Consider the following 26,053-nt stretch of genomic DNA (forward strand, 5'->3'; position numbering starts at 1 on the left):
ATGCATGTCCTTATCTACTGTGCTGTCTCTCCAGCCTCCACGTACTTATAATCTCTGACTTCTCTAAAACCTAAAACCTAACTACAGTTTTCCCTTGGTTTCAGGACATTACGCCCACCTCTCTCACCCATACTAAATTTGTGGATGTTCAGCCAGCTTCCTCTCTCCCAGTCTCACCCATGTGTCCTTGGTTGTACATGAAATCAGAACCTGGAGATAGAAGATAAATGTGTAGTCAATTGAACTGAATGGGTTGACTTGAACCCAACAGTTCAAACCCTTTCAAGGTACAACTATGCATATACACATAATCTATGTGCAGCCATATTGTTGCGTCACTGAACAACTTAGTATTGGATCTGAAAGGAATTTAAAGATCATCTAGTGATTCAAACCCTTTGATTTTTTTCTTCCTCAGTACTAGCAGTCATCAACTCTTGCCACTAACAACCTCCTTGAAAAAAGAACCCTGAAAAGTTTGGTTTTTTGTTTTTTGTTTTTTTGCTTTTTGGGTCACACCCGGCAATGCACAGGGGTTACTCCTGGCTCTGCACTCAAGAATTACTCCTGGCAGTGCTCAGGGGACCATATGGGATGCTGGGAATTCAACCTGGGTCAGCCATGTGCAAGACACATGCCCTACCCACTGTACTATCTACCCACTGTACTATCGCTCCAGCCCCTGAAAAGCATTTTAATTTGCATCTCATGCTCTACCCACTCAAAACTAGACAAAAGGCAGGAAGCAAAACTACTGTCTGAACAATCTGAGTTGATAGCAGTTGAAAGGCCTTCAACCACACATACCCTCTCTGAAGTCCTTACCCAGCCCCCTCTCCCCATTCTCAACCTCATGCAGTTACTGCACAAGTATAACAAATTAAAAGGAATTAAATTATATAAGCCTCGCAGAAATCTGAACTTACTGTTTAAATCATTTACCTAGTGAAAGCTGCCTGCAGATGCACTGTGACTCAGCATTTTATGGTGCCCGAGACATGACATGAGATAAAGGTCTTGTTGTCTTTATGGCATTAGCTAAATTTGGAGCTAAAATAAAAGAACTACTTCAAAAACACTGTTAGTAGCTGAAAAGTTACAGTGCTCACACCAGTAGAACTCACTCTATGACAGAAAGGCAAGTGTGTGTCAGCTGAAGTTCACAGAACTATAAGAAATAACGTTTTACTTAGAAAGTTAGCAAGCAACAATGCTAACTACACCTAAAGCTTCAGAAATGGAGAAAATACACTAAGTAAATGAAAATAAAAAGATATACTGTGGTGACTGGTTTTACTCAGACAAAAACAAGAGCTAGGGTGGGGGTTTACCCGGTTAATCCAGTAAAAGAAGCTAAAATTGAACTGAGGACATTTTTCATTTTGAAAAAATGAAAAAAAAATGAGGAAACCGAAACAAATTCAAAAGTTCTGCTCTTTTTTAATGCTAGAAGCAGAAAGAAAACATGAAGGCCTCAATAAAACAGTTTCATTTCAAATTTTTCATGTGTAACAGGAACTGATGGAGGAATAAAGAACATGGCAATTGGCAAAGAGAGAGATCTTGAGGGATACATCATGAAAAAAGCCTGGAATAGTCAATGGAAAAAGTTGGGGATACTATTGGGAAGCCAGGGATTTAAATAAAAACAATGGATATGTAGAGAAAACCTATAAGCAAATGAGTGAAAAACAAAAATTCATCTTCTATTCCTAATTTTTCTGGGATACTTCTAATACTAATTTTTCTCCATGTATCCGCCTTTTCTTTTTTCCCCTTACTTTTTTGGGAGACTACACCCATATCGGGCTGGAGCGATAACACAGCGGTAGGGCGTTCGCCTTTCATGTGTCCGACCCATGTTAGATTTCTTTGCCCCTCTCGGAGAGCCTGGCAAGCTACCGAGAGTATGGCGCCCGCACGACAGAGCCTGGCAAGCTACCCGTGGCGTATTGGATATGCCAAAAACAGTAACAATAAGTCTCACATTGAGAGACGTTACTGGTGCCTGCTCGAACAAATTGATGAACAACGGGATGACAGTGACAGTGACACCCAGCTCGGGGATTAGTTCTAATTCTAAATTTGCTCCATGTATTCACTTTTTCTTTATCTCCTTGTGTTTTTGGGAGACTATACCCAACTCGGGAACTCAGGACCCCAGATTGTGAAGCATGTGCTGCAGACCCTTATTTGCTGTTTGGTAGGGGCAGCTGGGGTGCTACTCCTGACTGTACTCAGGAGTTACTCCCAGTGATACCCAGGTACCATACGGGGTGCCATGGATCAAACGGGTCGGGCATGTGCAAGACAAGTGTCCAATATTCTGGACTATCTCTCTAGCCCCTATTTGCTCTTTTAATATTTTTTAAATAAAATCAATTACGTAAATGCTATTTAATCCATTCTGTACAAAGGAAACCATCTCAGAAAAATTAAGTTCACATTGTTTTATAGAGTCCAAGTATCAACACACATAATCTAACTCTACCGTAATGAGTGTTGCAGTCCTGATGGAGTTCAAATCAGACCCTGGAGACTAAGAAGAGTTAATTCCACCTAAGGAAGGAACTCGAGTTCAGACACAAAAAATATCACTCAAGTGGCACATCAGATCTGATCACAAAGGGCAGAAACAAGGAATAGTGGGCACTCAAACTAAACAGTGCTTTCTGGTTACAGAATCAAGACTTCAATAAAGGAGCAGCATTTGGGGTTGGACTTGAGGAAATGAGAAGAGTCAGGGGAAAGGAATATCATAATTTAAGACCTACTAAACCCCAGTTTTCAAAATAAATTTCAAACTCCTTGGCATGGCCTTTCAAAGCCCTCCAAAGAATGTTAAAGAAGGCAACTATTCTGAGAGGTCATGCAGGAGTCTGGTTTAATGGTTCAGAAATGTGTTCTTTTCCCATCTCCGTAGCTGATGAGTTGAAGGTACACACTATGACTTACTCTTCCACTAGAACATGGCCTTCCCTCGTCCAGGCTTCTGAACATCTTGGCTCATTAAGGTAGGTGCACAGGGTTTTTTTTACTTTTTTATGTGTCAATCTCCAAATAACTGGGCCCAGAGAGGTCACCTTTAATCACCTAGACCTTTGCTGTTAATTTTAAATGGATCAAGAAAACCCAAAATAGGGGCTGGAGTGATAGCACAGCGGATTGCCTTGCACGTGGCCGAGCCGGGTTCAATTCCCAGCATCTCATATGGTCCCCCAGCACCGCCAGGAGTAATTCCTGAGTGTGACCGAAAAAGCAATAAATAAATAAATAAATCTTAAAAAAGCCCAAAATATCATGATCCAGTGTGACCTTGGATCAAAGTTTAGATGCCATAAACAAATCATGAAAGAGAAGACAACTGTGATAAACTAGGAATGAGATGAAGTTGCTGATTTCAATACACATGACATAAAAAGCCATCTGTTGAGCTGGGCTTAGTACAGGTGGGACTGGGTTTGGTATGTCACCTTCTGAGCATCATGGGAAGACCCTGGAGCCCGAACCCCAGCATTGCTGGCATATGACCCCAGGGACCTCCAGCATATCTCAGGGACACCCCACTGAAGTCACATGTGAAATATACACATCGTACTTATGAATGAAATGGTTTCCCTTACAAACCTGTAAGAGTAGGAAGACTATACAAAACAAAAATTTGTAAAACTGTAGCTAACTGTTGCACAGAAGGGGCCTCACACTTTGGGTGCACGTTTGTCTAATTTCCTAACCTAAAACACGAGAGATACGCAAATGCGCCCCAGGTCCCGTTTCTCAGGCTAAATAAAACCCAAACTGAACCAGACACCGGCGGGTCCACCCGCAGCATCTGGGATTGATGCACAAGCTTGCAGAATTGGGCTCTCCGCCGAGGTCTGGACCAATTTTTCTCTTCCACCTGAATCGCTCAGGCTCCTAGACCCTCCCCGCGCCCCCGCCACAGCCTCCATTGAAAGCCCCTCGCAGGTGACTTCCAGGCGAGCGCAGTGCCCGGTCCGCCCGTCTCCACCTCTCGGCTTAAGGCTCCCGCCCGACACACAGCGCGGCAATCCCCACGCCCGACCTCCAACGGCCGCGGCCGAGCGCTCGGGGGGCGGTTCCCACGCGGCGACGTCACGGCGCGCCGTGCGCCGGGTCAAAGTTCAGCCCCGCCCCCACTTCCCCTCCGCTGTCTGCTTGGGCCTGCGCCGCCGCCGCCGCCGCCGCCGCCGCCGCTGTGGGCCGGCTCCGCGCTCAGTCAGCTCCGCCGCCTTCCTGCCCTGCAGCGCTGCCAGGCCGGCCGCCATGGCGAACGTGGCCGACACGAAGCTGTACGACATTCTGGGCGTCCCTCCGGGCGCCAGCGAGAACGAGCTGAAGAAGGTATTGGCGGGGGAGAGAGAACGAGAGAGGGGGGGCCCGGCCGCACGGGATCGCGAGGGGCGCGGGGCCTGGGCCGGGGCCTGTGCGGGGCCAGGCCGCGCTGTGGCGGGGGCGGCCCGCGAGCCGGCGCCGGCTTCGGCGTGGCCGGGCCGCGGGGTCGCGCACTCAGCCTCGGCTGACCTTGGGCCCGCGGCCCCGCCCGCCGCAGATGCCGCAGATTAAAAAAAGGGGGAAAAAAAAAAAACACCAAAAAACCCACTCCGTCGCAAACCGGCGAAAAACGCTTCCTTCCTTCCTGCCTGCCCGCCCGTCCCCCGCCCCCACCCCCACCCCGCGGCCGGGCGCCCGGGGCCTAGCGTGGCGCGGCCCACCCGCGCCGAGGTCGCCACCCCGGAAAAACAGGTCGGACCGAGGCGCCCCGCGCCGCCGGCCCCGGGGAGGAGAGAGGCGGCCACGCCGCCGTCGCCGGGCATTTGTGGGACGTTTCCCGGGCGCCGCGGCCACCGGGAGCGCCTCCCTCGCGCGTGCCGCCCAGAGGTCGCCCGCTTGCTCGCTCGCTCGGCTCGGCTCGGCTCGCGTGCGGGCGAGCTTTGTTCTGTGGGCCGCCGCCGACATGGGGGCGTTCGGGGCGCGGGTCCCCCACCCCGGGCGTGGGGTCGCGGCCGAGCACCTGAGCGGAGGCCGACTAAAAATAACCCCGCGGCGGCTTCGTTATCGCGCCTCGGGATTGCAGCCCCCCCACCCCCATCCCGGACACACACACACACACACACCCCCGCGAGGCATTTGACGGAGCGTTCCCCCCCACCCCAGCACACACACACACACACACGGAGCATCCTCCAGGGGGGTTCGAGTGACCGGGTTTGTGCGCCGAGAGACATGAGGCGGCTCCGGCAGGCAGTGGGACGCGAGACTGGAGAGTAAAATGGACTTCCTGTTACCTTACCGGAAATGCTCGTGTGTTATATAACCCGGGCCCTGAATGAAGGTGCGGGGAGGGGGGGAACGGTGTGGGGGGGGTGTTCGCGGGTGGAGGCCACCCTAGTAAGGTGCTAACCAGTCACTCCAGGGAACTGGGGTCGCGATTAATAGCCGCTCTCCGGAAGGTGAAACTCTTAGGGCGGCCTGCTTGCTTTCGGTTTTCTTTTTATCCTTTTTAACTCGATGTTCCCTTGAAGACGAGGCAGGAGGCATCTCGAGCAGTGATTACCTAGGTTTGTTTGGGGCCATGTCTTGCAGTCTGAAAGCTTAGCCATCATTTCTGAGTTGCTGAAGTCTTCTTGGTCTGTGTATGGCAGCTACAGACGTGATGGTGGTGAAAGCAGCAGAATGTTTTAAGCCCCAACCCCGGCATTTTTTTTTTGGTTTTTTTTGGTCTTGTTTTCATTGTATCTGAGAAATCAGTTATTTGCGAGAATAGCCAGTTGGGCACTCTGTTACACTAAATTAACGAGTATATAGTATGGAGGGGGAAAATGCCAAACAATCTGGATGGATAAAGATATTTTTCACTCAGAAGTCTTTAAGTTGATCTTTGTACCTAACTTTTTTCTCCCTTTTTCTTTTAATCTTCTATTGAAGGCATACAGAAAATTAGCCAAGGAATACCATCCTGATAAGAATCCAAATGCTGGAGACAAAGTAAGTTATTTGAAACTTAACCTTTAAGGTTTTCATTTTAAATTTAGATTACTTTTTATATTATAATCTTATTAAAACACCATGTTTACAGAGTTGTTGGGTTAGCATACTATGTTCCAGAGCCAGTCCCACCACCAGTGTCTCTTTTCTACCAGGGTTCCCAGGTTCCTTCCCACCCACTCTTCACCCACCACCCCCTGCCTGCCACCTTGGCAGGCACATTTTTAAATTTGAATGGTAAAATTTGGACCTCATTTTCAGTGTGTTTGAATCTGTCATTTGTCTTTTAGTTTAAAAAAAAAAGAAAGATAAAAAAGATGAGGAAAAGTCCATCATCGCTTTAGATCCAAGCCTTTATAAAACTTGCTTATTTCATTAAATGGGAATACTAACGTTCCAGGCAGTGGTAATAGATAAAAAGACCAGAATCAGGCCAAGGTTTTTGCTTGGGATGGGGGGAGGGGGGGCGCGTGGGGCGTTGAGCCACACTCTATGGTGCTCAGTAAAACAGGGCTTATTCCTATCTCTGTGCCCAGGAGTAACTCCTAGCAGTGCTCAGAGGACCCTATGGACTACTGGGATTACACCCCAGAGGCTGTCTGCAAGAACTTTCCTACTATACTATCTCTGTAGTACTAGACCAAGGTTTTTATTATGTGAGTTTTATTAGTCTTTACCTATAAAGTGCAGCTGCTTTCCTTGTTGCTTTTTCATTACAGTTCAAAGAAATAAGCTTTGCATATGAAGTACTATCAAATCCAGAGAAACGGGAATTATATGACAGATATGGAGAACAGGGTCTTCGGGAAGGCAGTGGCGGAGGAGGTGGAATGGATGACATTTTCTCTCACATTTTTGGTGGGGGATTATTTGGCTTCATGGGCAATCAAAGTAGAAGTCGAAACGGCAGAAGAAGAGGAGAAGACATGATGCATCCACTCAAGTGAGTTGTTACTCTTGGTGATGAGGATGGAACCCTCTATTAAAGCTTCATCCCTGGCCTCTTATTTTTTTTTTTTTTAATCGTGACTTTTTAAAAGTAGTAATTTTAGTAGAGGAAAAGTCTTTGATTGGAAAAAAATTTTCATTCGACTTAAACTACCCTTGTTGGGGGCTGAAGCAATAGCACAGCAGGTAGGGCATTTGCCTTGCACGCGGCCGACCCAGGTTCGAATCCCAGCATCCCATATGGTCTCCCGAGCACCGCCAGGAGTCATTCCTGAGTGTAGAGCCAGGACCAGGAGTAACCCCTGTGTATCACTGGGTATGACTCCCCCCCCCCCCCAAAAAAAAAAAAACCTACTCTTGTTGGGTGACTAAGTTGAATTTGATAATATGAATGTGTCTGTGTTGTTATGTCTTAAAATATGGCTGGAATTTTATTGGGTATTTTATTGGTTTTGTTAGATCCATTTGAGGCTTGTTAGTACATAAGTTTCTGATAATTAAAATTCTTTGGGCTGGGGCTGGAGTGATAGCACAGCGGGTATGGCGTTTGCCTTGCACGTGGCCGACCCGGCTTCGATTCCCAGCATCCCATATGGTCCCCTGAGCACGGCCAGGGGTAATTCCTGAGTGCAGAGCCAGGAGTGACCCCTGAACATCGTTGGGTGTGACCCAAAAAGCAAAAAAAAAAAAAAGAAAGAAAATTCTTTGGGGTACTTGATCTTCCAGGGCTTTTTCTTTTCTTTTCAAATCCATACAAAGAGACTATCCTATTTTTGTATTTGGTTTTTGCCTTACATGTGCCAATGCTCAGGGATTACTCCTGGATCTACACTCAGGAATTAACTCTTGGCAGTGCTGGATGGACCATATGCTATATTACAAGGATCAAACCTGGGTCATCTTCATGCAAGGCAAATGCCCTACCCGTTGTACTATCCATCCCTTTCCAGCTGTTTTGTTTGCATGTTACAGTCGCTCATTATTTCATCCTCAGCAATGGACTTTCCTAAATTGGTTTCCATTGAGGTTGCTGGCTTTAAGCCTGACATTAACCTGCCAACATATGAATGGCATCTGACCTTGATTTTACACTGTGAGCCTATGAGCCCTCTCCAGTATGAAAATAACTATTTTACTTTGCAAATTTCGTGAGGTCTTTTATCTTGATGGCATTTTCATGACCCAACAATTTTACTGGCAAATTAAGCTCAAATGTACATTTTAAAGATATTACATAGTTAATACGTTAGGGTAGATTAGAGGAATTAAAGCATAATCTACCGTTTGAACCTCACTTTTTTAGTTTATTCGCTTGTGGTTCCAGGGATGATCCCAGGCTTCAGATGTGCAAGGCATGTCCTCTACCACAGAGCACATCTCTGATCCATCTCTGATTCCTAAATCTCGTTCTTAAATTTGATTGTATTTTCCCCTCATATGTTTTCATCTGATAAAGATGATCTATCTGAGATTAGGGTCAAGAACGCATGCTCTTCTTACATTTCCTTTTATTATCCTTAAAAATGTTTGCTCTTGTATCGGTGAGATAGCTAAAGGGCTAGAGGACATGTTTTCATAAATGAACCTGGGGTTGGAAACCTGGCAGTACCGCATTGTCCTCTGAGTGCCATGGGGAATGACCCCTGTACACACTGTATGTGCTGTGGGTGTGCTGCTACTTCACACACATTCTTGCTACTCCAGTTTGGGGCCACACCCAGCAGTGTTCATGGCTCTGTACTCAGATCACTCCTGACAGCTGGGGGACCATATGGGATACAGGGATAGAACCTAGTTTGGCTGCGTGCAAGACACTACCTGCTGTACTATCCTTTTTGCTCACCCCACCCCCTGTTTTTTAAGTTGAATCACCATGAGATTCGTAGTTACAGATTGGGTTTCAGTCATACAATGTTTGAATACTCATCCTTCACCAGTAAGTATCCCCACACGACATCCCTACCCCCACCAAATTTTTTTTTTAAGGCCTAGGGAAATAGCATTAACATGGGGCATTTTTGTTTGGGGGTGGGGCTTGGACCACACCAGAAGCTTGGAGGGGGACCATGTGGGATTCAAGGCAAGTACCTTGTCTGCTGTTATCTCTTGCCCCTGTTTGTTATGTTTTGGTTTTGGGCCACACCTGGCAGTTCTCACCTTGCCCTGCTCAGGGATCACTCCTAGAAGGTGTGAAACTATATGTATTGCCAGAGACCAAACTTCGGTTGGCTGGCTGCATGCAAAACAAGCACCGTACCCAGTGTACTGTCTGGCCTCATATCTAGCATCTTTGAAGTCTCTGAGTTAGGTCCCCTGCACTGATACGAAGCAGCTTTCCCTGGCCAAGGAGCACTGGGTGTATATCAGTGGCGGGGTACCCCCCCCCCTTCCTCCCCTCTTCTCCCCCCCACCAGTGGGAGATTTACAAACTTTTAATTCATAGTATATAGTAAATGCAGTTCTAGTTTTTGTTGTTTTAGCATTGCTTCAAATTTTTCTGGTTATAGTAACATTTCATTTGAGTTACACTTCCATCTATGGTATATTTAGTCACTTTTTCAGTTGCCCATTGCCAGATTTTGTTCTTTATAAGTAATGCTTTTATATATATAAGCTTTGTCTCTCTTGGCAGAGACTCCCAGTGTCTTGAGGCTGATAATACTGTTAAGTTGCTTTGTGGAGAATTGAGCCTATTTAGCCCAAGTGCTAGAGAGTGTCAGCTATACCAGACCATTACCCATATTTTTCTGTATCCATATTTGTTGAAATGAACATTTTCTGGTCTTTCGGTCATTTTACATAATGATTGTGATTGAATGTGTAAAGGGGCAAAAATCATGTTTATCTGCCACAGAGGTGGGATGGGGTGGCGGTGATGGGTGGGATATTGGGATCATTGATGGTAGAGAATGGGCACTGGTGGAGGGATGGGTACTCAATCATTGTGTGACTGAAACGCAAACACGAAAGTTTGTAAGTATGTATCTACCTCACGGTGATTCAGTATTTAAAAATTAAATAAATCATGTTTATCATTTGGTTAGATTTTTCCATAAGAACTTATATAAAAGACAGGTACAGACTAGGGGAACACTTGCCTTGCAGATGTGATGCTTTGGGTTCAATCCCTGGCACCACCCCAAAAAAAATGCTTTCAAATCCAGTTAAATTGTCGATGTTCCAGTATTGAAATTTGTTGGTGATACGTTCTTCTGTTCAAGTAAATCTTGAGAAATTTTGAAATGCATTTAAAAGGGTAAAACCTAGGGGCTGGAGCAATAGCATAGCGGGTAGGACGTTTGCCTTGCAAGTGGCTGACCCAGGTTTGATTCCCAGCATCCCATATCATCCCCTGAGCACTGCCAGGAGTCATTCCTTAGTGCAGAGCCAGGAGTAACCCCTGTGTGTCACCGGTGTGACCCAAAAAGCAAAAAAAAAAAAAAAAAAAAAGTTTAAAAGGGTAAAACCAAATTAAATTCCTTGTTGCCAGATCCTGATTTATTGCATTTTGAGGATTTTTTGCTATACATTCATTTTATTGACAAGGTTTGGAAATGGTCTTCCAATTCTAATATGCTATGAGAACAAAATGAGTTTAAAGGATTTTTTTTGTTTCCTTGTTTTGTTTGGTTTTTGGTCCACTCTTAGTGTTACTGGGGAACTGTCTATGTACCAAGGATTGAACCTGGGTGGTCCTCATGTAAGGCAAACTCATATGTACTGTACTATCTCTCGAGCCCCAGATACATATTTTTTAAATCTTTTTATTTCTGTTTTTGGCTTATCCACTTTGAAAATTTGTTTAAAGTCATTCATATACACAGTATTCTAAAAAAATAAAACCTCTAAAACTGAGGAAAACCTGTTGAAAACCTGTTTCTCCTCTCAACTTGTAGATAGAACCTCTTAATTTTTTTTCTTTTTTTAAGAATTAGTCAGTACAAGTTGTAATAACCGACCTTTCTGAGTTCTGAAGGGCTAAAGCACAGGCTTGAGTCAGACTGCTTATGTGATCTTGGTCAGGATCACATAGGTCAACCTTTTCTGTTGTATAAAATTTTAATGATAATTTTATCTCTTTCAGAACTAGATTAGGATGTAAGGATTAGGTTAGAATTACATTAGGTAGAAAACTTCTTGTGCCTGAGAGTTTGAATGCCTGGGCTTGTGCATTTAAGATTTTATTTTTTATTGGATAGGGCCCATATAATGCAGTGCTGGGAGTATCGTATGAGGGTCTGCACATACAAGTCAGTATGTTTGACCACTTAGCAATATCCCTAGCTCTCTGCAGTTTATCATATATCCAAAAATGCAGCACAATAAAATACTTGACTGATCCAGTAGGGTTTGATTTTGAACATAGTATACTGCACATTATGATAAAGTTTACTAATTAGAGCTATACATTAAAACTTTAGTTGATTTGGGGCTGGAGAGATAGGATAGCAGGTTAGGACATTTGCCTTGCACATGGCTAACCTCGGCATAAGGTATGGTTCCCTGAGCCTTCCAGAAGTGATTCCTGAGAGGCTGGAGCAATAGCACAGCAGGTAGGGTGTTTGCCTTGCACACAGCCCACTGGGGTTCAATTCCCAGCACCTCATATGGTCCCCTGAGCACCGCGTCAGGGCTAATTCCTAAGTGCAGAGCCAGGAGTAACTCCTAAGCACTGCTGGGTGTCAGCCAAAAAGAAACCAAAAAACTTCTGTAAATTTAATTTTAAATAATTGTGTTAAAGTGTCATAATAGAGGGGCTGTAGAGATAGTACAGCAGGAAGGGTGATTTCCTTGTGTGTGGCTAACCTAGGCATCTGCCAGGAGTTATTCCTGAGTGCAAAGCCAGGAGTAACCCCTGAGCATCCCTGAGTGTGGCCCACAAAATAAAAAGGGGAGTGAAGGGCACATTATAGTAGAAGTGAAAATTGCTATGTCAGTGATTATTTTTATCTTGTTATTTAAGAAAACATCACAAAGTTTGATTGAACATATTCTGTTCTCCCCAGAGTATCTTTAGAAGATCTGTATAATGGCAAGACAACCAAACTACAACTTAGCAAGAATGTACTCTGTAGTGCATGCAATGGGTAAGTGGATGTTCTGATCTATGCAATTAACTTCATTTGTTTTGGTGGTACAATGAGTACCAAATCAAAACTGTCTTAAAACTTAAAATTTTTAAACTCTTCAGTATGAATATGTTGGAGTGCCAGTCATTGGGATTGAAGGTAAAGGTGAACAGCATAATATATTTTCTTTTAGAATTGTCCATGGGCAAATTTAATTTTTGTTTTTGCTTGCTTTAGCCAAGGTGGAAAGTCTGGAGCTGTGCAGAAGTGTAGTGCTTGTCGAGGTCGAGGTGTACGCATCATGATCAGACAGCTGGCTCCAGGAATGGTGCAACAGATGCAGTCTGTGTGTTCTGACTGTAATGGAGAAGGTATTCATGCCAATACTTTTGATTTTATGTTAGAATGAACTGGGATTTCACAAAATAGAGATGCTTACTATTTCTCAATGTGTAATAGAGAACTAAAGAAAATATGCTAATTCTGAAAGAAAAATGTGGAAGTAATAATATACTAATGCATGGGTTAACTTGGTAAAATAATCTGATAGTGGACGGATTTTACCATAGACATTTGTTAACTTTAAGAATAACAAGTAAAGCTCTTTAACGGGAGAGCATCATTCTGGTTTTGTGCTGCATGTTTTTGGAAAGTTTCAATCTCTAGTTTAATACTTTGTCACAGATAATATGTAAATAAATGGCCATGACTTCTAATTAAATAGTACTTGGAAAATAGGTGTATTCAATGTCACCAACGGTTGTTCTAGAGCAGTCCTAATGAGCTTTTTTGCAGTGAGAAAAGTTCTGTATATGTATGCTTGGTTGATAGCCACTGAGCCATCTCTGACTACTGATTACTTGAAATATGGTTAATATGACTTAGAAACTGATATTTAAATATTTAATAACTACCACGTTGGACAGTGCAGTTTGAATATCCTATTTAATATTGCTCCTAGAAGAGATGGAATTGGAATAAGCTGCTTATTTTACATTTCCCTTCTAGAGTTTCTCATTGCTTTTTACTTTATTACATAGTGTTACTGACAGTTGACAGTATCTAGAAGCTAAAGTTGAACGATTTTTTCTTACGTGTTATTATTTTGAGGACACATTTGGCCAAAGTAGTGTTCTTGAAACGGTCCCTGAAGTCCATTATATATGTCATCTAAGTATTAAAGTATGCTGATGCTCAGCTTTTAGAAATCAGTGCTTTTTTATCACTATGTACTTTATGTAAAACTTTATTTATACTTTATTATATCACTTATCAAATGTTTTAGAAAAATACGTAGAAAAGAAGTTAGGATGTCCTAAGCATGGAATATAAGTGTTTAGGGCTATCCACTATACCATGTATTAATGACTCACAAAGGCTCTTTAATTGGGGATAGGAATTGCTCTGCCAAGCAGTACTCAGGGACAATTTCCTGCCATACACAGCTCAGCTTTGTGGGCCTGATGGTTTACAGGTCAATGTTCAGTCTTGGACTACCTGGTTGATTCAAGACCCATTGATTCAAGTAGCATGAATGGAGAATGGATGGAACTTGCCATTTAAGTTATCTCAGGCCCAAGAATATTTATTTGGATTCATCCTTTAGTGACACTTTTCATCTGTGGAAAATCTAGCATCTAACTTGTTTTATTTCCTTGATCATTAGTCTTAGATGATTTAGACTTTCAATAGCAATTATTTTAAAGCTTATAATTCTATTTAATAAAGGCTTTATCTAGGACTTGTGCTATTTAGGGTTGGGATGAGTGTCTGTGTGTGTGTGTGTGTGTGTGTGTGTGTGTGTGTGTGTGTGTGCGCGTGCGCGTGCGCGTGCGTGTGCGTGTATGGTGCACTAGAAGTTTAATGACCTCTTTTTCCAGGAGAGGTAATTAATGAAAAAGACCGTTGTAAAAAATGTGAAGGGAAGAAGGTGATTAAAGAAGTCAAGATTCTTGAAGTTCATGTAGACAAAGGCATGAAACATGGACAGAGAATTACGTTTACTGGGGAGGCAGACCAGGCCCCAGGAGTGGAACCAGGAGACATTGTTCTTTTGCTTCAGGAAAAGGAGCATGAGGTAACTTCCTTTCTGTTTTTGTTTAGAAGTGGGTTGTGCATGATACAGGTTTGATCTGTTTGGTTTCCCTTGAGCAACACTGAACATAGAAGTGTTTAAGTGGTCAAACTGAGTTCCTGACTTGTTTAGGAAACCAGCAAGACAGGTATAGTCAGCAGAACTGTGGAAAGAGTTTTGGTTCCAGCTGGGCCACTTGACTAGCACTGTAATCTGATGCCTTTTGTTTTGTGGACCAGATCTAAAGCAACCTATTTTTCACTGTGAAACTCCTTTTGATTGGTGGTGAGTAAACAGGGCTTTACTCCTCAATACTGCTGTTGATTTGTTCTACATACTGTGTGTCAAGGTGAACTTTCTTGAAAGATTTCACAGGTTTATTTAAAATTTCGATATGTATTATATATTTATTTTGTTTTTTGGGTTTTTTTTTTGGGGGGGGGGTCACACTCGGCGATGCACAGGGGTTATTCCTGACTCTGCACTTATGAATTACTCCTGGTGGTGCTTGGGGGACCATATGGGATGCTGGGGATCGAACCCGGGTCGGCTGCGTGCAAGGCAAACGCCCTACCCACTGGGCTATCACTCCAGCCCCTGTAATATATCTATTTTGTGTACAAAGCAAAATGAACTAGTCGAATATGCTGCAGTGTTCGGTCTTTTTATATGGAATGCAGGGTTAGTGGTTGAAAGCCACATGTCTAATGTATGTGATTGTGATTATGCCACTTCGCTTTCTTTTTGATGATACAGCTGTGAATCTTGATAAGATCCTGCTATGGATCTTGGTAAGATCCACATGTAATCATGTGGATCCCACATGTAATTGCTGTGTATCTTATTAAGTCATAGTTATATCTAGAGCTAATGATAATTTTTTGATCACCCAAATTATTGATGATAAGAAGGATTTGGAGGTAGGATCATTTGACAGATTGTTCTGGCTTCATACTTGATCACATTTACTCAAAATTTCCTTTGAAAGTCTGTTTACTATTTTTTTTTCTGCTTATTGAGAACTAGATGAAGCAGATATGAGAAAGGGAGTGCTACCATAAATTTTCAGAGGAGAGTCACAAGTTGGTCCATTCCACTTTCTCTCTGAGGTTGGGTCTTTAAGACACATTCATGCACATCTTATATAAGGTTATAAAGTTGTTTGGAATCACTTGCTTTAGAATTTCCTAGAGCTTTTCTCTCCATCTGTTTTTAAACATGACATATCAAATAAAACTGAAGCTATATCCACAATAACTAGAGTGTTCTATCAGAGCTGAAATTTTGAACTTAGCATTTGAGCTTTTTGAATCTAAGTCTTTTGTTTACTGCACATAGGGTAATTAAAGGAAGGATACTCCACTGGTTTTAGCATAGAAATTAGAGTGCAGTCTAGTGCTCAAGACTTTAGTAAAGCCATATTGAAATGTGCGTTCTGGATATTTGGTTATATTCATTATCTTTCTAGATTGTACTAGCTTTATTTAGGGTGTACCAGTGACATTTCTTAATTCAGAAAAGCTATAAAATTGAGCCTTTGCAGACACTGTCAAACCTATAAATAGCAAGATTATTGGGCTATTTAAAATAGTATTTCAGCACCAGAGAGATAATATGGTGGGTAGCGCTCTTGCCTTGCACAGGGCCAACATGGATTCGATCCTTGGCATCATCCCCAGGAGTGATATCTGAGTGCAGAGCAGGAGTAAGCCATGAATACCTCTGAGTAGGCCCAGAGATTAAAAATAGTGAATTTTTTTCTAGAATTTGCTTTAGCTTCTGGTAGGTTGAAGTATTTATAATTCTTTTACAAGATTCTTTTAACTCATAATTTGTTCACTACTTCATGCATACCACCACATAAGGCATAAAAAGACACAGTCAAGTAATTAAGATACTTGACTGCTTGGGTATAGAGTAGACAGTATTATAAGATAAACAGCATGTGGTTATTTATTGATGTATACATGGAATAATTTGAGAGCTGTTAATGAAATAAAATTTGAGGCAGTTAAAAGTGTAGTAATGAGGGGCTGGAGTGATAGCACATTGGGTAGGGCGTTTGTCTTGCATGCAGCCAACCCAAGTTCAGATTCCCAGCATCTCATATGGTCCCCCGAGCACTGCCAGGAGTAACTCCTGAGTGCAGAACCGGGAATAATCCCTGTGCATTGCCGGGTGTGACCCAAAAAGAAAAAAAAAGTGTAGTAGTGAGGGTGTAGTGAGGAATTTTAAAAGTAATGCTTATTTGGAGAAGTCATCATGGATTTGGAGTTTGGGGTATGTAAGGCTGATTAAGGGGCTGGAGGAATAGCACAGCAGGTAGGGCGTTTGCCTTGCAAGCAGCCAACCCGGGTTCGATTCCTAGCATCCCATATGGTCCCCTGAGCACCGCCAGGAGTAATTCCTGAGTGTAGAACCAGGAGTAACCCCTGTGCATTGCCAGGTGTGACTCAAAAAGGTTAAAAAAAAAAAAACTGATCAAACCTGGTTTTAACCTCTTAAGTTTAGTCTTTAATGTTGTTATATAATGAATATGAATTTTTTAAGTACAGGTTACTGGATTTGGAGATAAGGCAATTATGTATATGTATTCCAGTTCATTAACTCTTGTCTCCTTGTACTTGACTTTGCTTATTAAAAGCAAGAATAGTCCTTTCTTATAAGCATTTTGTAGAATCAAAAGAGATAGTGAATAACCTGTTTTACATTGTTGTATGTGAAGAAGTATTGTCAATAAGTGACTTAAAATTATTGGCAGCTGGGGAATTGTGTGGGCACACTCAACAGAGAGCAGGTGTAACTGGTTTTGTAAAGTAGAAAAGAAAATATGAGAGGGATCATAGAGACAGTACTTTGGGAATACTCAGATGGTCTGTGGTATAGCAATGTGTTTGCCTAAAGCACTAATGACAATGTTTTGTCACAGTGCCTAATGAGAATACAATTTTTAAGTAAGGGAGCTAAAGAGTTCAGTTGGAAAGGTGCTTACTTTGCAGGTAGCTAGCCCAGGTTTGATGCCCTGAGTACAACTGCATGTATCCCAAAAAGACAAATCAAAAAAGAGGCCAGAGAAGTATTACAAGGTTTTTAAGGCCCTTGACTTTGCCTGTGGATAACTTTGATTCAGTCCCTGGCACCACGTGTCCCTCAAGCACCACCAAGAATAAACCCAAAGTACTACTGAATGTGGCCCAAAAACAATGAAAACGAAAAGAAAATAGAAAATGGTCAAGATATGGAAGTTCATCTAGTAAGAGGCCAATGGTTGTACCATTTTTGTTTTATTAGTAGAGTGTTCGGACTAGAGCAGTAGCACAGCGGGTAGGGCCTTGCACGCAGCCGACGCAGGTTCAATTCCTTCGTTCCTCTCAGAGAGCCTGGCAAGCTACCCGTAGCGTATTAGATATTTCAAAAACATTAACAAGTCTCACAGTAGAGATGTTACTGGTGGCTGCTCGAGCAAATCGATGAACAACGGGATGACAGTGCTACAGTAGAGTGTTGCATGTTACGTATTTCGTGTGTGTTGATCTTTCGGTACAGATGTGTTTTCGTGCTCTTGGTACTGTAGTACATTAATACAGCTGAAAACCACAGTATCTGATAATGTTAATCCCTCCTCTGTAACACTGTATTTGGCTTTTCAGACGTTATTTTGAGTGTTAAGTATTTTTATCTCAGGTTCTTTCCCTGGATTTTAAAAAAATTACCTCAACTGGGTCAGAGTATTGACTCAGTGAACTGAGCACATGCTTTGCATGGAGGAAGCATGGATTTAATCCCTTGCATTGCATAGTCCCTTGAGCACCAGTGGGAGCAGTCTCCACACATGGAGCCAGGAGTAGCCCCAGGTACCACTGGATAAAGGCCCAAATATAAAAAAGAAAGATTACTATTCTTGGGGCCAAAGCAATAGTACAGTGGGTAAGGTGTTTGCCTTGCACACGCCCACCCAGGTTTGATTCCCTGAACTCCCAGGAAGTAATTCCAGAGTGCAGAACCAGGAGTAACCCCTGAGCATTGCGGGGTTGGCCCCAAGAGCCCCAACCAAAAAACAAGAGAAAATAATTATTATTGTTTATTTTCTGTGAATCACATACAATCTACCTACTTTCTCCCCACCAGTTGTTTTTTTTTCCCCCTGCACATCAAATTATCCGGCCTATCCACTCCCTCCACCTCTTGTCAGAAATAAATAACTCATTTTTACTGGAGTCTCTTCAGGTTGAGCTTTCTTATCTAAGAACCTGCTATTCTTTTTTTTTTCTTTTTTTTTTCTTTTTGGGTCACACCCAGCGATGCTCAGGGGTTACTCCTGGTTCTGCACTCAGGAATTACTCCTGGCGGTGCTTGGGGGACCATATGGGATGCCGGGGATCGAACCCGGGTCGGCCGCGTGCAAGGCAAATGCCCTACCCGCTGTGCTATCGCTCCGGCCCCAGAACCTGCTATTCTTTCTTGTTCATTCTGTTATAACTTTAATCAAAGGAACAGGGGTTTTAGAACAATGATAGTGTAAGATGTTCAGAAACACTGGCATTTTAAAGTTTGAAGCAGTGGAAAGTATTGCATTAAACTTTGATTTTAATAATTCCTGGGTGCAGAGTCAGGAGGTAACTCTTGGGTAATACCATGTATGGCCCAAAAACATAGGGGGTAAAAAAAAAAAGATTTACAATAGGGAAAAACATAGAATGACTGCTATTAGCTTTGTTTCGTCTTTTGTGTGTTTTTGTTTGGGCAGGCATTTTTAGATCACACATGGTAGTTCTCAGGATCTGGTTATTCAAGAATCCGCCTGTACTTAGTACAATGATTGAACCAAGTTCAGCCATATACCTATACATTTTGAAGGCTCACAAACTTCTTTTTTTTTTTTTTTTTTTCTTTTTGGGTCAAAAACCCGGTGATGCACAGGGATTACTCCTGGCACTTGGAGACTATCAGGGATGCTGGGACTCGAACCCGGGTCAGCCGAGTGCAAGGCAAACACCCTACCTGCTGTGCTATCGTTCCACCTTGTCACAAACATTTTCTTTGTATTATTGTTGCATTATCTCACCCAGTAATTGTAATTTGTTTGCACATACAAAAACCGACCACTGATCTAGTCCCGAGGATTATGCTGTAATGGAATAAGACAGTTTTAGCATTTACTATTTGACTTACATCCATTTATTTATTTATTTATTTATTTAAATTCTTTTATTGATTCACCATGTGGAAAGTTACAAAGCTTTCAGGTTAAAGTCTCAGTTATACAATGCTCAAACACCCATCCCTTCACCAGTGCACATATTCCACCACCAAGAATCACGATATACCTCCCCCCACCCCGCATGTGTAACTGGTAAATTTCACTTTACTTTCACTTTACTTTGATTACATTCAATATTTCAACAAAAAATTCATTATTATTGATTTGGAGTTTCTCCCCCCTAAAGTCGATCTGCTGAAAAGAAAGCATTTGGTAATTTGTTTTCCATTGCTGAGAAGACTTACATCCATTTAAAGTAGATTCTGAATTTAGGTGAGAGACCTTATTTGTGTATGTTTAAAGCATTGGATTAAACCTTTTTGGCTTTCTTGGTTGAATACTACTGGTTGACTTTTTTATGTTGTATCCCCCTATTCCTCTGTTAGGGTTATGTCTAAGGAGCACTGTAAGGTGAAACTGTTATACAGAATTCCTTTTGGCCTAGTATACCTTTTTGCTCAGTGGTGTGGGATCAGGAAATGGGCCATGATTACAGAATATGTCTGGTTCTATTTTCAGTACATCTGCTGTGCCTTGTGACTCACTTTCATTTTTCCAGTTTGAATAATCTGATTCAGGGAACATAGCACAGTATTAAATCATGATTTTTTTTTAATGTTTCTTTGTGCTCTGTAGGTGTTCCAGAGAGATGGGAATGACTTGCACATGACATATAAGATAGGACTTGTTGAAGCACTGTGTGGATTTCAGTTCACATTTAAACACCTTGATGGACGTCAAATTGTCGTAAAATACCCTCCTGGCAAAGTAATTGAACCAGGTAAATCTTGATTTTTGTTTGATCCAGGATTCTGTGTGGTTTGTTTGTAGGTTGGTTTTACAGTTTGTTTTTATGGTGACTTAATATTCCTAAACACCTTGGGCAAGCTTTTTCATTTCCGTTTTACTTGCTAAAATAATAGGATGTGTTCGTGTAGTTCGAGCTGAAGGTATGCCACAGTACCGTAATCCTTTTGAAAAAGGTGATCTTTACATAAAATTCGATGTGCAGTTTCCTGAAAACAACTGGATCAACCCAGACAAACTTTCTGTAAGTATTCTTCGAATTTAAGCATTAGTTTTTTGGGTTTTTTTTTTCTTTTTCAACTATTACATTTAAGAAACATGTCAGCTTTTGATTTGGGTGAGTGTCAGCTTTTGATTTGCATGTTGACATATCACAGTTTTTAAGGTTAGACTTCTGAAAATATTTGCCTCGTAGGCTCTCCTGGAAATGAGTGAAGCAAAGATTGTTAGTGTAAATATTTATGGGGCCAAATGGGAATAAGTTGTAAAACCAATCTAGTCTAAAGTGATGAAAAGATTGAGCTCCCTGGAGATCAGATCCCTCACCCATAGAGAGCAAACCCCAGCATAGCATCTGCTGGTTGTTTCACATGGGGAGATGTGTCTGTTGGGGAATTTTTTAATGTTTAAATGTTCACAACTGGCTGGAGTGATAGCACAGCAGGTAGGGCATTTGCCTTGCATGCAGCTGACCGAGGTTCAATTCCTAATATTCCGTATGGTCCCCTGAGCACCACCAGGGGTAATTCCTGAGTGCAGAGCCAGGAGTAACCCCTGTACATCGCCAGGTGTGACCCCAAAAAGAAAAAAAATGAATGTTCACAACTAGTTCAGGAGTTTTGTTTTTAATTTCTAAAATCAGGGACTGAAGCAGTAGCACAGCGGGTAGGGCGTTTGCCTTGCACACAACCTACCCGCATTCAGTTCCTCTGTCCCTCTCAGAGAGCACAGCAAGCTACCGAGAGTATCCCACCCGCACGCCAGAGCCTGGCAAGCTCCCTGTGGCGTATTTAATATGCCAAAAACAGTAACAAGTCTCACAATGGAGACGTTACTGGTGCCCGCTCCAGCAAATCGATGAGCGGGACTACACTGCTACAGTGCTTCTAAAATCAAGATGAGCAACCAATGACAGCTGCAGATTTGATGGGTTATCGATTTGTCATTTCTGACTTGGTACAGAAATAGGTGCATTTTAACACTCTCCTTGAATTATCAGGCAAGTTTATGAAGATGTCTTAGAAGTAACCTTACTTTATTTGTTTTAATGAAGGAACTAGAAGATCTTTTGCCATCTAGACCAGAAGTTCCAAACATAATTGGAGAAACAGAGGAGGTAGAGCTTCAGGAATTTGATAGCACTAGGGGCTCAGGAGGTGGTCAGAGGCGTGAAGCATATAATGATAGCTCTGATGAAGAAAGCAGCAGCCATCATGGACCAGGAGTGCAATGTGCCCATCAGTAAACTCTGCAAACTGCACAGGTGGATTTTCTTTCCACGTTTGCCTGATTTGTTTTCAGCGACCCAGCTGGAGTGTCCGGTCAATTCAGATGAACTGATGGACATCTGTTGGTCTATGTGTAACTTTTAAAATTGGTATAGTATCTACAGAGTGTATAATTTAAACTAACCACAAAGCTTTACCATCTTCATTTTGACTATTCTGTAGCAGAATAAAGCACTTGAAAGGAAACAAGACTCCCTTTCACACTTGGTTATTAGGTTGCAGTCCTGATATCTGTTGATTTTTTTTCAGTTTTGTGTAGATTTTATGTTTCATATTTTAATTTCAGATCCCACATTGTAAAGTTTGTGTACAATTTGTCCTGAAGCTTTGTGTTTGGCTGCACCTGCATAAGCTGCTACAAATAGAATAAAGAATTTCATAACCTGTATCTATCATTTAGATGCATGGAAAAATGGGCTTTTGCACACAATGGGTTTTGATCAGACTGGGAACAATGGAATAAATAACATTAGCTGTGGTTGTAGGTTTTGGGACTTTTCCTCCCCCCCCTTTTTTTTTTAACCATCTTGTGAAAGGTTTCTGAAACTTGATAATAAAAGGAAGTGGTGTAAATTATTTGTGTCACATTTTTAGAAGGAAGAAGATATTTTGAACTGTAAAGTATATCCTTAAACTGGATAATATAGCCTTAGTGCTGGTTCCTTTAAACAACCCTCACAAACCCATTGGCCTGAAGCTTATGCCCATTTTACAGTTTTAAAAGGCAAAAGAAAGTTTGGTATGTTGGTAGAAACAAGCTTTTATTGGCTTCAATTGATGCTTTATAGAGTCAAGGACAACTGAGTTAATGTAACTCATACATATGATTCTCAGCATTGGAGCCAGAAGAACCTAACCTCTGTATCTCCCTACCACCACTTTTTAAAAATAAAGTAACAGCAAATCAATATTAGAACCATGTCTGCATAGATCCTGTTAAAAAGCTTTTTTTTTTTTTGTTAAATATTAAGTTAAAGGTGTGCTGTCTCCATTAAATTGAATATTCGAGATTGGGGGAAGTGTTAGTTACAACATTTTATAGAAAAGTATCTCTTAGGCTGGTATGAGAAAAATCAGGTAAAACTACTATGAAAAAGATATTGTGTTCTTTCTATCTTCTGATTATCACTTCTTTTCATTCCCGTAGTAAATATTTTTAGAACACACTTTTAAGGAAAAGAGACCTCAGTTGGAAATTTTACATTTGTAAAAGAAACAAATGGGGGAAAACTGAAAACAATTTTAAATGTAATATGCCAGCCCTGAACCCAATTATAATATTTGTAATTTATTTCTAGGTTGACTAGAACCTGAAAAAAAAATGGCATTAATCAAGGCCTGTGAGATTTAAATTATTGCCCTATCCACTCTACCTCCATTGTACAAAATTTACAACCAGCCTGGGCAAGATTCAACAGCATAGTAGTTTTGTATTCGAGGTTACTTCCCCACAACCACTTTAAGTGTTTAAGAACTGCAGTGGCAATATAAAGTTTGTAGCCTTTCCAATAAAGGTTTATAAAACATTAGAGCTGTTCAGTGTAGTCCTTTCATTCTGGTTTGTTTACTATAACAAAACCATGTGGAACTGGAATAAAACTTGGTTATAACTTAATGCTTTTTGTAGTCTGCTTCTACTTTGTAGAGCACCTGTCCAGTGAATAAACTTTTAGTATCACCAGCACAGATAATTTTTATAACTGCTTTAATATATGCCATTACAGCTATCCTTTTAGGAAGGTGTAGTGTTAAGTATCTCCAGTATAATCAGTCAATTTTGGAGTCACCCACACCTAAGTATTTTCACCATTCTAGGAAAGAAACCATTCTAGAAAAAGCAAACCTAGCATTTGCTTTTTGTTGCTATCCTCCAGTTCCTGTTGGTCTCACTAGTCGGTTTTTATGGATTTACTTCCTAAACATTTTATATAAAATGTAGTCAGGCTGGAGAAATCACATGCTCTGCCAGATGTTGCCCAGATGGAATCATAACTGATTTAATATGATGTATTCATTGTAGGTTTGTTTTAGTTAGCAGTGTCATTAACACTTAGTTTTTCTAGTGAGTGGAGGATTTGTAGCAGCTGTCAGTATGTTAGGGATCAAGTACTAGAGCCAGGTACCACCTAGAGTGGCTTTAGTAACTCCTTAGTACTGCCTGGAAGATGAAGGTGGGGGGCAAAGGAGCACAAAACTTGTTAAATTCAATCTTAACCCCCTCCTTCCTGGAGATCTGGAAGTGTGCTGGAAATTTCTGACCTTCTAATCACGTGCTTGGTTCTTCTCAACAGTCTTTCAAAAGTTGCCACCTTATAATATAAACTCATTGTTGTGAATTATTGAGGGCTTAAGAGTTGTGAGAGAGGGCAGAAGTGATCGCACAGCAGGTAGGGCGTTTGCCTTGCATGCGGCCGACCCGGGTTCAATTCCCAGCATCCCATACAGTTCCCTGAGCACCACCAGGGGTAATTCCTAAGTACAGAGCCAGGAGTAACCCCTGTGCATCGCCAGGTATAACCCAAAAAGCAAAAAAAAAAGTTGTGAGAGAAAGATGAAAAGATAACCCTCTCAGAACATTCTTCAAATTATAGTGAATTTAGGAGTTCCTATGGCAGGAACCAGAAGCAAAAACCAAACATTCTATCACAGTATTTTTCATTTCAAATGCCAGAGCATAATTGTGCAGGTTAGGCTCTAAAGCTATGTGTACAAGCTTCTGGCAGTCCAACTTGCATGTTATGAATGAATGAATGATAATTCAGTGAAGTGTTGCGAAACCTTGCTCCCACTGGCTTATAATTCTCCCAGTGTATATGTAAAGCATTATACAAGTTTTTAAACTGGGAACAAATGGTGCCGCAGGTAGGATACTTTCCTTGCATATGCTGTCTCGGGTTCATTTCCCAACTCCATATATGGTCTCCTGAGCATCACACCACAGATGATCCATGAGTGCTGCTGGGTGTGGCCCCAAAATAAAGTTTTGTAACCATACTCATACAGAAAACTTTTAGCTACTAACTACACTGCAAGGGTTTTGTTGTTTGGGGCCATATGGTGATTAGAGTCTACTTCTGTTCTTATTCATTACTGTTTACTCTAGTGCTGGTTAGGGGACCATGTGTTGATGCCTGGGATTGAACCTGGATCTCCTATATGTAAACCACATATGCGACCTTTTGTGGGGAAGCAGAGGGTGGAAAGGGTGAGGTTTAGGCCATTTGCAGTTGTGCTCAGGGCTTACTCCTGTCACTGGTGCTGGGAACCAGACCCAAACAGGCAGCATGCAAAGCAAGCCTTACCTATTGTGCTTCTAGCCTCTTTACCTTACTTTCACCTTTAATTTTATAAACTGTTTCCAAATTATTCCGGCCAGCACTGCTGTGAGATTATTCCTTACATTCGTAACATAGTTGCACTATTGTTTTCTCTCTGCATTCCTATCGACCAACGCACCTTCTGCTTAAGCTCAGGTGACCTCGTGCCTGGTATTGAGCCCAGACAGACCTGTGTGCAAAGCATGAGCTATCTGCCCAGCCCTTCTAAATGACATTCTTGTTTGGGGGTGATGCTCGGAGGTTATTCCTGGCTCTGAATTCAGGAAACAAACACTCCTGTCTGTGCTCAGTGCTTGGGGGACCAGATAGGGTCCATCTATGTCCTCCTTGGAATATCCAGGGGACACAGGGATGAAATGGAGTGGGTATCAGATAGCTCCCAAGTTAGAAACAATGATTGAAAGGTCACTATTTTGACGTAGTATCATTAGACAGTAATACATATGTTTATCACCCTAAAATTATCCCATTTCACCTATTCCTCTTCCCTATTCTTACTCCTGTGTCCATAAAAAACAGTGGTTTTGCCTAAGGATTCCACGTAATTGGAAATGTATATAGCTTTTCAAACCCGCTTTCCATATCTGGACATGAAGTATCGTAGTACCTGGCAAGTGTATGGTTCTAAGTTCATATCTCCAGTGCTTATTGTGCAGAATGCATTCTGAACTGCTTTGCCCTGTTTGAGCCTGGCAGCTCTACTATCTGTGATTCTTGGTATTGCAAGAAATTTTCAGTTGCACCATCAGCCAGGTGTGTGTTAACACCATAGAAGAAAATACTCATCTCTCACAATCACAGCAGCAATTTAAAATGATTTGAGAAACCATATGACCTCTGGTGAGCACATAATGTAACCTCTGCAACTGAAGGAGCACAACTCAGTATGCATTGTGTCAAGTGTGTGAGCATCACATACCAGAGTGTTCAGTCCCTGGTGAGTACCATAGCTAAAAAATTGTGCAAGCGCCACAGCTAGGTATGTATGCAACACCCTGGCATCACAATGTCAGCAGCAACACTGAAGTTGGAAAGGAAAT

General features: G+C 41.9%; 1 protein-coding gene across 1 annotated transcript; it reads left to right on the plus strand.

Annotated features, from left to right (window-relative positions):
• The first annotated feature begins 4,145 nt into the window (after nt 1-4,145).
• On the plus strand, nt 4,146-23,204 carry DNAJA2 (DnaJ heat shock protein family (Hsp40) member A2). The gene is made up of 9 exons (XM_055145521.1): nt 4,146-4,365; nt 5,950-6,009; nt 6,729-6,952; nt 11,964-12,044; nt 12,264-12,397; nt 13,907-14,103; nt 19,997-20,141; nt 20,284-20,411; nt 21,441-23,204. Exons 1-9 carry the CDS (start codon nt 4,288-4,290, stop codon nt 21,630-21,632), a joined length of 1,239 nt encoding a protein of 412 aa, XP_055001496.1. The 5' UTR covers nt 4,146-4,287; the 3' UTR covers nt 21,633-23,204.
• Nucleotides 23,205-26,053: the final 2,849 nt, after the last annotated feature.

This window comes from Sorex araneus, chromosome 8 (assembly GCF_027595985.1).
Source record: "Sorex araneus isolate mSorAra2 chromosome 8, mSorAra2.pri, whole genome shotgun sequence".
In the NCBI taxonomy this organism is placed as follows: Eukaryota; Metazoa; Chordata; class Mammalia; order Eulipotyphla; family Soricidae; genus Sorex; species Sorex araneus.